The sequence below is a fragment of the Merops nubicus genome, unplaced genomic scaffold (genome assembly GCF_000691845.1).
Source record: "Merops nubicus isolate BGI_N331 unplaced genomic scaffold, ASM69184v1 scaffold46729, whole genome shotgun sequence".
NCBI lineage: Eukaryota > Metazoa > Chordata > Aves > Coraciiformes > Meropidae > Merops > Merops nubicus.
In genome coordinates this window covers 1-11,984 of record NW_008629692.1, presented here as the reverse complement: position 1 = coordinate 11,984, position 11,984 = coordinate 1, and the positions used below count along the sequence as shown (strand labels likewise).

Here is an 11,984-nt window from a genome sequence, read left to right as displayed (position 1 = left end):
TTTCTGACTGAGGTTATAAACACTATTAAACGTTCACTGATGAGCCACAAACTACGGTGTCTTTGCAATTTTTTATTAATAAATATCTTAACAGCACCAACAACACTTGGACATAACCCTGCAATAGTGTGCACAGGAGCTGCGAGCCACACGTCTGCATTGTCACACAGTGGATCATTTTGTCCTTTCTGTCCCCTTGTGAACAAAGTAATCTCTTCCATAATAATAAACCCTTCATAAAATTCATCAAATCAATGCCAAAACGCTCATTTTAATCTTTTAGGTTTTCAGGTGACTCATCAAGTGTGTACAGTGCTACAAGTTCAAACCAGATTGTTGTGGCTCCTTTTCAAGGGTCTTCTCTTTGCATATACGTATTGACGAGACTTTTGGCCACGTTAGAAGTTTCCATGTGACCAAAAGTAGATTAGCATTAACAGTTTGACAACAAAAACTGGAAAAAAAGAAAGTGTATTCATAGGAGTTCTGTACATTAACAAGCATTTATACAAATATAATTCCACCAAATATTGGCTTGTAGGTTCAGTTCTGAAATATGGTGATTCATTTGCATTACCTAACCTCGACTGCTAGTATGAACATGAACAAGAACATTTCAGGCTCTGTAACACCCACAGAGTACGTCTGGTTCACATGGTGGGTGCAGATGTCTCTTGCTGTACGTGCAGTTTACTCATGAATAAATTAAGTGGTAAAGTGAAGTTTGAACAACATCGTCTGTGGTGTAGTAACATCAGCAACTGCAAGTTCCTGGCCATCCACGAGCCCCAGTTCTGAAACAGAAAGAAAAGTCTGAAGTACAGCCAAGCCATGTGGTTTACTTTTTTTGAATCAATTTTTTTTAAAAAAAGTTATGAATTCTATTCCCACAAACACAATTAAACGAAGCTGCAAACAGCTTATGAGCTAAACTTTCATCTAATTCCCCCAGGAAACTAACAGGCTTTGTCAAAAATGCTTCAGACTACTGAGGTGTGTTTAGTTTACAGTTATCAGCTTGCTTTGTTGCACTGTTTTTCCTCTGCATCTGCCCACACATCATATTTAAGCAATTCAAAGCTCATCCCTGCACAAACAGAAAGAAAATGAAGCACATCCTAGGGCGTAGCGCAAACTAAAGGCAAACGTGCCATGCAGAGGGACAAGAAGGACTTTGTTCAGAGCAGCATCTTGAAAAATCTACAGCTGACAGCTGCAGGATACCTTTTAGTGTCTTGGAAAGATTTGGCCTTGTCCGTTCTTCAATGGAAGCTACTGTCTGCCAAAAATAAAATTAAAAAAAGCACTGAACATTTAATTTCAAATTCAGGAAAGTGAATTAAAATAAGTTAAGGTTATCAAAGACAATTAAGTATGTACAGGTTACCTGTAAATAAAGTGTTTTATTTCCTCCATACATAGTTGCTGTAATTGCAGGAGACTTCATCTGCCTATGTATAAAACATTTTTAAGAAGAACAATCAGGTAAATATACACTTAGAAACTGCCTCTTTTAAACACTACCAAAAATTCTCAACTAAGTCAGAATAGCTGCACACTTACAATGAAGCATTATTTGTCAAGTAATCCAAGATCTCCTGCAATTTAGCTGATGGGGAAATCTCTATGTTTTGGGGAAGCTGGCTGCAGGCTGGACAGTTCTCCTACAACAAAGGAGCAGAAGAATGAATGTTACATTAAATATGATGTTTAAAATGCTGCTAATAAGGTCTCAAAACTGTTTGTGTGTTCGTTTTGTTTTCCTTTTTAAGTTTTAGCTCTAGAAATATAATACTATTGAAAACACTAATGACAAACCCCAATTCCTTGTGAAGTTAGTCACTATTTGGCTTCCAACAGCACCTAATTTGTGAACTATAAATTTAATTTGATTAAAATTTAAGACTATAGACTTTCAAACCAATTGTTGCTATAACCTCTCCTTGAGATTTGCTTGAGTTTTCTTCAGATTGTATATCTTATAAGTCATGTTTCCTGTATTAAACACCTAAAAACAATACCCTGGAGAAGCAGCAGACAAGTAACATTGTAGTTCCTGCTTTAAAAACTTCATAAATAGAGTCAAAAGATGCAATATTTGGTATTAGAAATACACACAATCTGTGTAAGTTTAATGAAAAATTAAAAGAAGCAGGCCTGCAAGCCTTTAGTGGCACTAACCTTTCTTTCAGCTTCAAATGTGTATGTGTACAATCCATCCACGTCGTTGAACACCAAGTAGTTGTTGAGAGGAATGTACGCGCTGTAATGACAAATATTTGGTGTTCATACATGCCATTAGGTCCTAAATTAAGTATGTTATTAATAAAAAAAATTAAATACCTTGTAGCTATTTTAAAAACTTCAGTGGCACAAACAGCTGGAATGAGAAAAAAAAAGACAATTTCTCCACTTTCTGGCTCAGGCATTAGTGCAGAGTTGTACCAAAGAAGCTTTTTTGTTTTCCCCCAGTCTCAAAACACTTTTTCTCAATGCCACATACATGAGCTTAAAATTTATTATACAGTCACATGCAGTTTCTCTACAGAAAACAGAAATGAGACAGTCACAATAAACCAGACCCATTTAAAAATTACCCTTGTCCTCCCCAAGTTCTGTGTTGCCTCACAGAATTCTGAACCCAAGCAGAAGTGAGGAGCTCCTGAGCATACCTGCAATGACTGCATTTGTGGAAGCTACTGCTGGAATAATTCGTTTCACCACCCCTGTGAAAACAAAACATACAGCTCACTCTGTTCCAAGAAACTACACTGAGAGGCAACTCTTAGCCAGAATAATTAAAGAAGGGTGCACCCAAAAGTACTTTAAACTTTCCAGGAGTTTCTGTAACAATAAAGATTAGCAACATGATGCTCAAGTACTTCTGTATTTTTTCATTTTAGGAATGGATCAAGCTTGTTGAGAAAAAGGTATCACAGTGGACAAATTCCAAACCCAAGTGTTTTGGAATTAGGGCTGAAAATTAAAACTCAGCTCCATTCCCACTTAACTGGAGAAATGCATAAAGGGCAGACATTTGGGGCTGGCCTTCCTTCTGCAAGAACAGGCTTGCCAAACTGTGCTGGCACCTTCACCCAGCTCTCCTTACAGCCCCTTGCATGTACATAATTATTTCATAACTGGAGTTTACATGTATCTGTAGCCAAAAAATACTAGAGCAGCCAGTATAAACTGCTGCAAAGGAAACTACTACATCTGCAATACACTGGAGGGAATCTGAGGAAGATACACAAGGAATCAGTTTGCTGGTTTTTGACAGAAAAGCCCATAGCTGAGGTTCATCTGTGGCATTTCAAATGCATCGTAAGTACTACAAGTCAACAAACAGAAAGAAGTTAAGCACAGATTCTGGAGATTTTGTCTGAGATTCTCCACTTCTGCTCTATAAAACACTAATCACTAGCAGCATGCTGCACCTGCATGTGAATAGAGGCACACACAGCAGTAAAGAATAGATGCTATAGTCTTCCCCAGCCTAAAATGACACATAAAGTGTTGCTCTTGCTAAAGAGGCACTTGTGTTCTTTTGTTCCTGCTCTCTGACCCAGCAAAAGCTGTCACAGTGTAAACTGTGGAGCTGCTCCAGGTTAAAAATAAAATGGCAAAAACAGTGTTCAGTTTTGTCCCTGCTAAGTTCCTCTGATTCACCACGGATGCCTAAACATTGGATTCATCATAAAAATATTTGTGCTGGCACAAGAAACAAGGTGCTTGTTTCTGTTTTAAGATGTTCAGGGAGAAAAGAACTATTTCTTCCTCAGCAGAGCTGCCAACTTAGTCATAACAAACCCAAGGAATGCCAGTCCAGCCCAGCTGCAAAGGCCACACCCTTACCTTGGGTGAGTCTGTACGTAACCCCTTTAATATTAAATTGTGATGCTCTTTCTAAAGACTTATGGTAAATCCACTGTATATGTTCAGGGTCATCTCCATCCAGTGCAACACCTTCTGCAGGAAAGTTAAGAATTTACAGGTAAGTTACAGTTCTTCAGAAATACACTGTTTTGTCTAAATAAAAAAATCCCTTCAATGTGCATGAAAACAAATCCCCCATTAAGCTGTTACAACCTGACACTTTAATCAAAGTATCATTTCTACAAACATCACAACTTCTAACACATTCTGGAAACAAACTATTTTAACTTCATAGATTTACAGAGATGTTACAGGTAATACTTTGAGTCAGGAAAAACTGTGCAGTACCAGAGAAACACAGGAACAAATATGGAACTGGAGAGTGAGACACTGAAGAGAAAATCCATCACAGCTCATTGAACAATGCAACAATGAGCCACCTAAGGTTAACAAGTCAGATTGCTTTATTAAAAATGGCTGTGTATGAAAATATACAGAAAGGGAAAAAGAAACATCAGAGAAATGTGAGTTTAGCACCAGTGCAATGTATTGCTTACCTCCAAAAGGCTGCTCCTTTGGCCACTGCAGTATCCTGACATACTCAATGCAATGCTCTGGCAGTCTGGGCATAGATGCAATAGTACACATGGGAAAATTGACCTGGGGTGGGCAGGGGAAGAAAACCAGAAGAAAACATCTAATATATCATGTATAGTGCTAGGCAAAGAAAGAAGCAAATCAGAGGGATACAAAAAAAAAAGGAAACATCATGTTTGCAGTTACCTGTGGTGGGTAAAGCTCAAGGGTGCATTCAACACACGCTGTCATACCAGGAATAATCACACGAACGTTTCCCTTAAAACCTTCTGTCCCTCCATCTATCAAAGGTATGATGGAGCTTGGGTCCAGGGCACCATCTTCATAACGTAAAAATGACATCTAGCAGACAAAGAGATGGGAGGTGGTTGGGTTTTCTTGGTTTTCTTGGCTTCTTTTTTTTTTAAACAAGATGCAGGAAGAAAAAAAATCCTAAAAATTGTATTCTTCATGATACTCCACAAGATTGAATACTTACTATATAGTTTGTTTTCATTTTAGTTGTTTAATTAAATAGGGGTTTTAATACATAGTGTACAAAACACTAATTTTTCAGTGCACAGGACTTCAACTACCACCTTCACCCTCCAACTCCTCCTCCCCTTACACCCCTGATAAATGCTATTATTTCCTTATAGTATACCAGAACAAATGGTTGGTTGGTTTAAAGGATGTGGGGCTGAGGTTGATTCTTGGTTTGGTTTTTGTTTTTAAATACTGGTAAATACACAAGATCATTATTTGATAAATTCACAACAACAAAACTATGTATAAACAACTAAAAAAAAAAAAAAGAAATAGATAGAAGAAATCTGTGAGTTTCAACAGCCCTCATTTCATTTTAATGACATATCCTACACAACTCTGTTCCATGTTGGTTATCTATACTCAAGCAATAACCAGGCTTTAAAGACTGCAGACTTTACCAGCATGCCATTTATCCATCTTCTTGCAATTATAGAGTCAAGCCCACAAACAATAATATGAAACTCTAGGGGGAAAAAAAAAAAAAAGACATTATTTAAAGTCTAGATTGATGCATACTTAAGACAAGCAAAGTATTCTGTCCATAACAGCCCAGAGGAACTGACTGTAGTTTAACCACCTCCCTGAGGTTATTTCCACAACAGATGCATTTAAGTTTTGTCTGTTTGTTACTTGTAGTTCCAGTATGCTGCAGAAGACTGAAATAATTAGCAATCTAACTTCCAGGAAAAGCAGCAACAACTGCAGTGTTCCCATAAAGCACCAGTGGGTGTTTGGCAGGCAAACAAATACCACTTACGTCGATAGAAGCTCTCATCCATGTCTTGAATCTTTTTAAAATAGCTGAATGTAAGCCCAGTAAAGGATTATATTTAAAAAGTAGTTAGGTTTACTGCCTTCTATCTGCTAACCTGAAGCCAAGATGCTACCTGATGTATTACTATAATTTTATATGACACTTTTTTAAACAACTAAGCAACTTAAAGACTCAAAACTCCCACAGCTGAAGCTGTAGCACCTGACAAAACAAGTAAGGGACACAAGGTAACAGCCACAAGCAGGAGAAAGCTCATCAGGGAAACTATTTAGGAAGTTCAAAACATGCACTCTCACAAATTCCTGTATCAGTGAGTGCTGCTCTGTGTTTATAAACTAATGTCTCCTATCAGTACATGCTCAAAACACTCTGGTGAATAAAACTGCAATTCTAATATCTCAATGAAAATCAGAACATTGCATTTGAATAAAAAGACTCAGTGGGAACAGACAAAAGAGGTTCTTAAAGCTTTGCCTTCTTTGCCCTTGCATATTTCCTGCGTGTTAATGTCACAGAGAGAGAATTCTCAGCCACCAGCTGAATGAATCTCTTCTTTGCTGCATGAAAAAGAGAGGAAGGCAGCAAAATGCTTTAGATAGTCTCACCACCTACAGAGTTTTCTAGGTTTTTTGAAGCCTTCAGGGCTATTTTTTACAGGAGGATACGGCACGACGGCGCAGTTGGGGACGCGGCTGTTGAGGAATTCTGCTGCAACTTCTGCTTTGGGTCGCCCCACGTCCTTCGGTCTGGGGAGAAAACCCAAGCACTGTTTTAGTAGGTTAAATCTCTCCAGACTCTCTGCCTTGCAATACTGAACTAAGGGACTAATCACTCCTCTAAGACAGTTTATTGATATGGGTAACGTTTAGGCATCCCTGTAAAGCATCAGATATGAGAGGCCCCGAGTTATCTAAATACGTCCACTTAACTCCAGTTATCAATCAGTACCAAAACCTATCCAACAATCTTCCATTTTGCTGGGAAGAAAAGGACACCAGAAGCATTGATATTTCAATGCATATACATTATTCTTTGGTGTCACCTTTTCCATTAGTCATTAGCTGGATTTGAATGGTAAGGAATGTATGTTGATTTTCTTCACACTCAAACTATGACACCACAGACCTCAAACCAAGAAAAAAAACACATGCAACATTTAATTAATTATGAGCACTACTGTGATATTAAAAGTTCAGTAATCTTCAATGACACCTTGTTCAACCAAACTGACTCTATTCATGTATTTTGCTGAGGTACATTGTCAGAACAAGCTGCATGGTGAGAATACTACTCACCGAAACAGAAACTGTCGGTTAAGGTTAGAAACATCTATAGTGTCCATGTCAATCACATGGATCTGCCTGAAGCCAAACAGTGCCTGCAGAAAGAGACAGTCAACATCATGTAAAAAGAACTGAAATACTCACAGTGGCCCAGAATTCACTCCATATGCCAAAAAAAAAAATGGAGTAAAGCAAAAGCATCCATTGGGAAAAAAAAAGCAATATTTGATGATACACCATAAACACTTCCCTGCTTGACAGGAAGAAAAAACAAAGTTTAATCCCTCTAAAATTTCTTCTGAAGTTTTTGAACATTCACCATTTTCACAATGGGCATAAAGGAGCCTGGCATGGCTCACATGGCCTCAAATCAGAGTTCAAAATAAGCCAGCACTCCTCTCTGCATTCAGGGCTGGAGCACAACACAAACACCAGGAGTCACCACGCCGTGCCTCTGGCAGAGCTCTGCCTGCTCTCTGTTTGTCTACAGCCCATCACCAGGATCTGGCAAACAACTTTAAAGCAAAACTGTCTTAAAACTGCATTGTAGATCTGAGCTCATGAAGAAAAGCCATGTCATGCACAAAGAAACAATGTGAATTAGGGTTGAAGGGAAAGAAAGGCTGTAAACCACTGATTTTAGAGAAAGGAAATGTGTCGTGATGTTCTGAAGCTACCTGAAAAAAATCTGAGTCCCAACCCCTACCTTTTTTTCCTTTAGGACTCAATCTTTAAATAACAACATTTTCAAACTTTTATTTTCACATTTTCTGAATAAACAGAGCCATTCCATGTGTAGCAAGTACTTCAAATGCTGTATCAGGAAACAGATTAAACAAACTAACAAAAGGACTAACATTTTTCAGCATAAAGTTAATTTCTGCAAGAAAAGCAGCAAGAATTCCTGTATGTCACACTGGATACTCCTGGTGCCAAACAATCACTTTGTTGCGTTGACAAATGCCCAGCTTTTGCTCAGTGTTATCAAAGCAGACTGGGAGAGCCTGCTAAGGAGCAGAGCGAGCCTGGGACATCACCAACATACTGTTTGGAGTCTTATCAAATTTATATTGTCCCAAAGACATGAATCCATGTGAACAGAATCTATATTTACTTATGTGAGAGACTGAACTGTGAACTGTCAGTCTCAAAGATAGCCTTGGATGGAGGACTTATGAGCTTGACTTTCTGAAAATGATAAAAGACAATAACTCAAAGCCTTTTTGGGGATCCTGTAGAAATCCTCCTCAGCAAACTATCGACAGACTGAATTTATGTCCCAATAAATGCATAAAACAGTAACTCTGGGCAGAGGTTAAATTCACCAGCACTCAATTCCCACAGAAAGAAAACTGCCTTGGAGCTATCATAGTCTCTTCAAGTAAGATCCTGCTTAAATGTTGCAGTAAGGAAGCATTCTTCAACTTCATTGTCAGCACCACCACCTATTTTACACATTCCAATTAGAACTTAGAAACCCAGTAGCAATACACAATAAAAAACAGCAAACTAGCAAAGCAGAAAAGATCATTTCCTCAAGGACAAAACAACAAAGATTCTAAGAAGTAAAGGGTGAAAACTGAGTAATTACCAGGTTTTTCAGGAGTTCACATCCCAATCCTCCTGCTCCAATAACCAGCACTTTACATGTGCTTAACAAAAACTCGAGAGCCTGTGGAAAAGACAAAACACAAAATTAATACACCAAATAGGGAAAAGTGTCATTTGTCCTTTGCTTTGTAACCTTTATACATGAATTCTCATAAATTTTCAGTGCCTACTAAGTCTCAATAAAAGAAGTTCCTCTATCCCAACTTACAGAAAAGCAAGGCCTTTGCTGCTATCAGTAATCTCTCTGTATTAATTCTGACCATGAAAAAAACAAGTTTCACTTTTATTACTATTTGGTTTAAGGAGATGTTTTATTCCTCCAAATATTTTACTGGAATATAATACAAAATAAATGTAAACAGACAGACAACATTGCTGGCTAAAAAGAATTGCAATTTTTAACTATATAACTGCTTTCTGTGAACTGCACTGTTAGACCCCAGCCTCAAATGAGTAAATAATGGATCAGAACATGACAAAGGTAATGGTGAAATACAAACAACTGTAAGCTCTTAAGATGTACTAAAAAAGGAAAGCAGAAAAAGTTAATTAAAACAGCCTAAATTTTGGTTTTCCTTATTAAGCATCTTTCTCAATTCTCTTAGTATCACATTAAACTTAATTCTTTAAGTACAAAAAACTCTTCACTGTATCTAATGACTTACAAATGGAGAGACAAATGCTGCTGTTCTCCACGTGGATCCCAAAAGAGCATTATTCATATGTTATATACACTTATAGACAGTGCCAGCAAGCTTGTAGCTGGCAGTGCACAGTTTAGAAACACAAGCACATGAACAGAATACTGTATGTTCTTCTAAAATCATCATGTTCCATTCATTAAAAGCTTTTCAGGCAGCTTATTTCATACCCTGCTGGCAGTCAACTAATGAAACTGTTTCTGTTAGTTTGTAACACAGGCTACAAAGTTTTTATTTAAAGGAAGTGTTTCTCACTTGAGTGCCTGGCTCGAAATCAGGATGTGTGAATGGTCCAGATCGCTCCAGGAACTTCCTTACATGGTTCCAGCGACCTTCCCAGTCTCCAGTGTCCCCACACCCACCATCAACAGCCATTCTGCACAGAACACAGTAAATTCAGCTGCAAAATCACAGAGAAAAAGCCACACCTCTACAAATTTCTTTAAATAACTTAAAAACACCTAAATTATTCACTGTTCATACAAATGCACCTGCATATTCCTTAGGCATGTGTATCATGTGCATGAACATTTGCATGAGCCAGTTTTATCTGTGGAACTAGAAAGCAGTAATACAATTATGCAGAGGAGAAAAAGCCCAGGCTTTCCAATAAATCCCACCCATTTAGCTGTTTACTAGTAAAAGTTGACCTGAAATGGAAAAAAAAAGGGTAGAGCCTTTTTGCTTTTATTTCCCTCATATTTAAAGAGGACACAGGAAAAAAAAAAAGTTGTCTGTTTAGATTTTGAGAGTAACACTCTGATTTGAAAAAAGGAATTTTTGCAGTGCTCTTAAATCTTGAAGATGCATTTTGGTGCCACATACTCCACTACCCTTTTTCACCTTTTGCAGGTCACTCTTAATAGTATGTAGCTGCAAATTTCAACTGGTCTGAGACTTACTGGAGTAGTTCAAGATCAGCTCTCAAGTAATTCTGTGACCTCAGATCATCAGCTACACAGAAGAAGGAAGCCCTTCCTTAGCAGAGTGCAATTCCCCTTTTAAACAGGAGCTCCACTCAACATAAACAAATGAATTTATTCTACATGAATAGCAAAAGAAGCTCGTTCTAAAAGAGCTTTGCCAACCTCAAGGATGCAAGGTTGTGTCACCACTGATAAGGAGTGTCATTTGCTTCCTCTTATGAAGTAACACAAAGAATACTCATACCAATAACTGGGTTTGGGTAATGCTTAGAAGCTATTATTACTTCCTGGTGACTCATCTCAAAATAAAAGGGAAAATGTAGCAAAAACCTCTAAACAGTGAATGCCTTTATCCTCATGGAATTCAGATGGACAACACATCGTGTCTGCAGGAAATTTAACTTACAGGGAATTCATCTCACAAAAGATTTTTCTACAACAGGGAAAAACTTCACTAAAGCACAGGAATAAATAAATGTTTTTGCCTATGTTTTGACTGCAGACTGAACTCAGACCTGTTGACTTTCAGTAAGTCATTTACTCCATCAGCAGTTCAATAACAGCTACAAAATTTCACTTGTGTGAAATGTGACTTAAGCAAATGGGTCAGTGCACATCCTAATAATTACTCCTATGGGTTATAGCATCATTTTAAACTCTTCCAGAACAAGTGCAGAAGCTATGCTTGGTGACATTATGAACAACTTTTTTTAATCCTTTTATATAGTCCATATAAAGAGCCATTAGGCAGCAACACTCCTTTTCTGTTTAGATCTGTGTTTTCCTTTGCCAGTGATAAAATGTTAAATTCTAGTTTCACTTTTGTAATTATACTGTGGTTTGGTTTTTACAGGGTTGGATGTTGTGGAGATCTGAAAACCACCAATAACTCAACTTGAGGTTTTATGTTTAATTTCCAAGACAATTTTTTTTAAGTGTTTATTTTTGTGTCGTTACAGCACTACCAGGTTTGTGTACTATTAAAAGTTTAACAAAATTTTCACTTATTTCATCAAATTAATTTTAAATTTTGTTTAGAATATCAGAGCACCACAGTCTTTATATTATTTAGGCCCAGACTTTTCCCTGCCACCTTCACATCTCCAAAGCTCCATGCTTTTGAGGGACTTGGCATGCACCCCCCAGTCCAACATGCCCAAGGATTTGGGTGACCCTGTGACACACACGTGTGCTGCCACCACTCAGGCAGGCAGGTCTGCTCTGTGACCTTTGGGAAGAGGGCCACAAGCAGATGGAAGGGAATAGTTAGGGGATGGAAGCAGATGAGGTTAAAGATCTCTGAGCATTAGTTTTCAAGGCCGTTAAGACAGATGCGTAGAATTTAGGATTTTAATAAGCAGAGGCAACCATACTGTAGCATGAATTTTTAATTTTCAGCCAAATTTTAGTCACCTGCTTTTAGGTGCAGGCCCTCCCCAGGTCCCTGATCAGCAATGCAGCTTTTTCCACTCCTACCACAAAGCTCTCCAGCACACCAGCCTTTACTCATGCCAAGCTCCAAGCCCGCAATTCCCATCCCCACTCGGGGTGAGCCCCTTGGTCCTCTCCCCAGAAGATTCCTCTTCCCCAGTCCTTGCTGTTTCAAGCGCCCTTTCGCCTTCCCCCTCCTCACAGCGTCTCACCTAACGCCTTTCCCCGCTCCCCGCTCCGGCCCAAGCTCTGGCCC

General features: G+C 38.4%; 1 protein-coding gene across 1 annotated transcript; it reads right to left on the bottom strand.

Annotated features, from left to right (window-relative positions):
• Positions 1 to 404: 404 nt before the first annotated feature.
• UBA3 (ubiquitin-like modifier activating enzyme 3) lies at positions 405 to 9,746 on the bottom strand. The gene is made up of 16 exons (XM_008947037.1): positions 9,627 to 9,746; positions 8,651 to 8,731; positions 7,072 to 7,154; positions 6,442 to 6,522; positions 5,759 to 5,802; positions 5,400 to 5,464; positions 4,660 to 4,815; positions 4,434 to 4,536; positions 3,856 to 3,969; positions 2,673 to 2,726; positions 2,344 to 2,380; positions 2,182 to 2,263; positions 1,564 to 1,664; positions 1,388 to 1,451; positions 1,225 to 1,279; positions 405 to 794 (listed from the first exon to the last, which is right to left on the bottom strand). Exons 1-16 carry the CDS (start codon positions 9,744 to 9,746, stop codon positions 706 to 708), a joined length of 1,329 nt encoding a protein of 442 aa, XP_008945285.1. The 3' UTR covers positions 405 to 705.
• Positions 9,747 to 11,984: the final 2,238 nt, after the last annotated feature.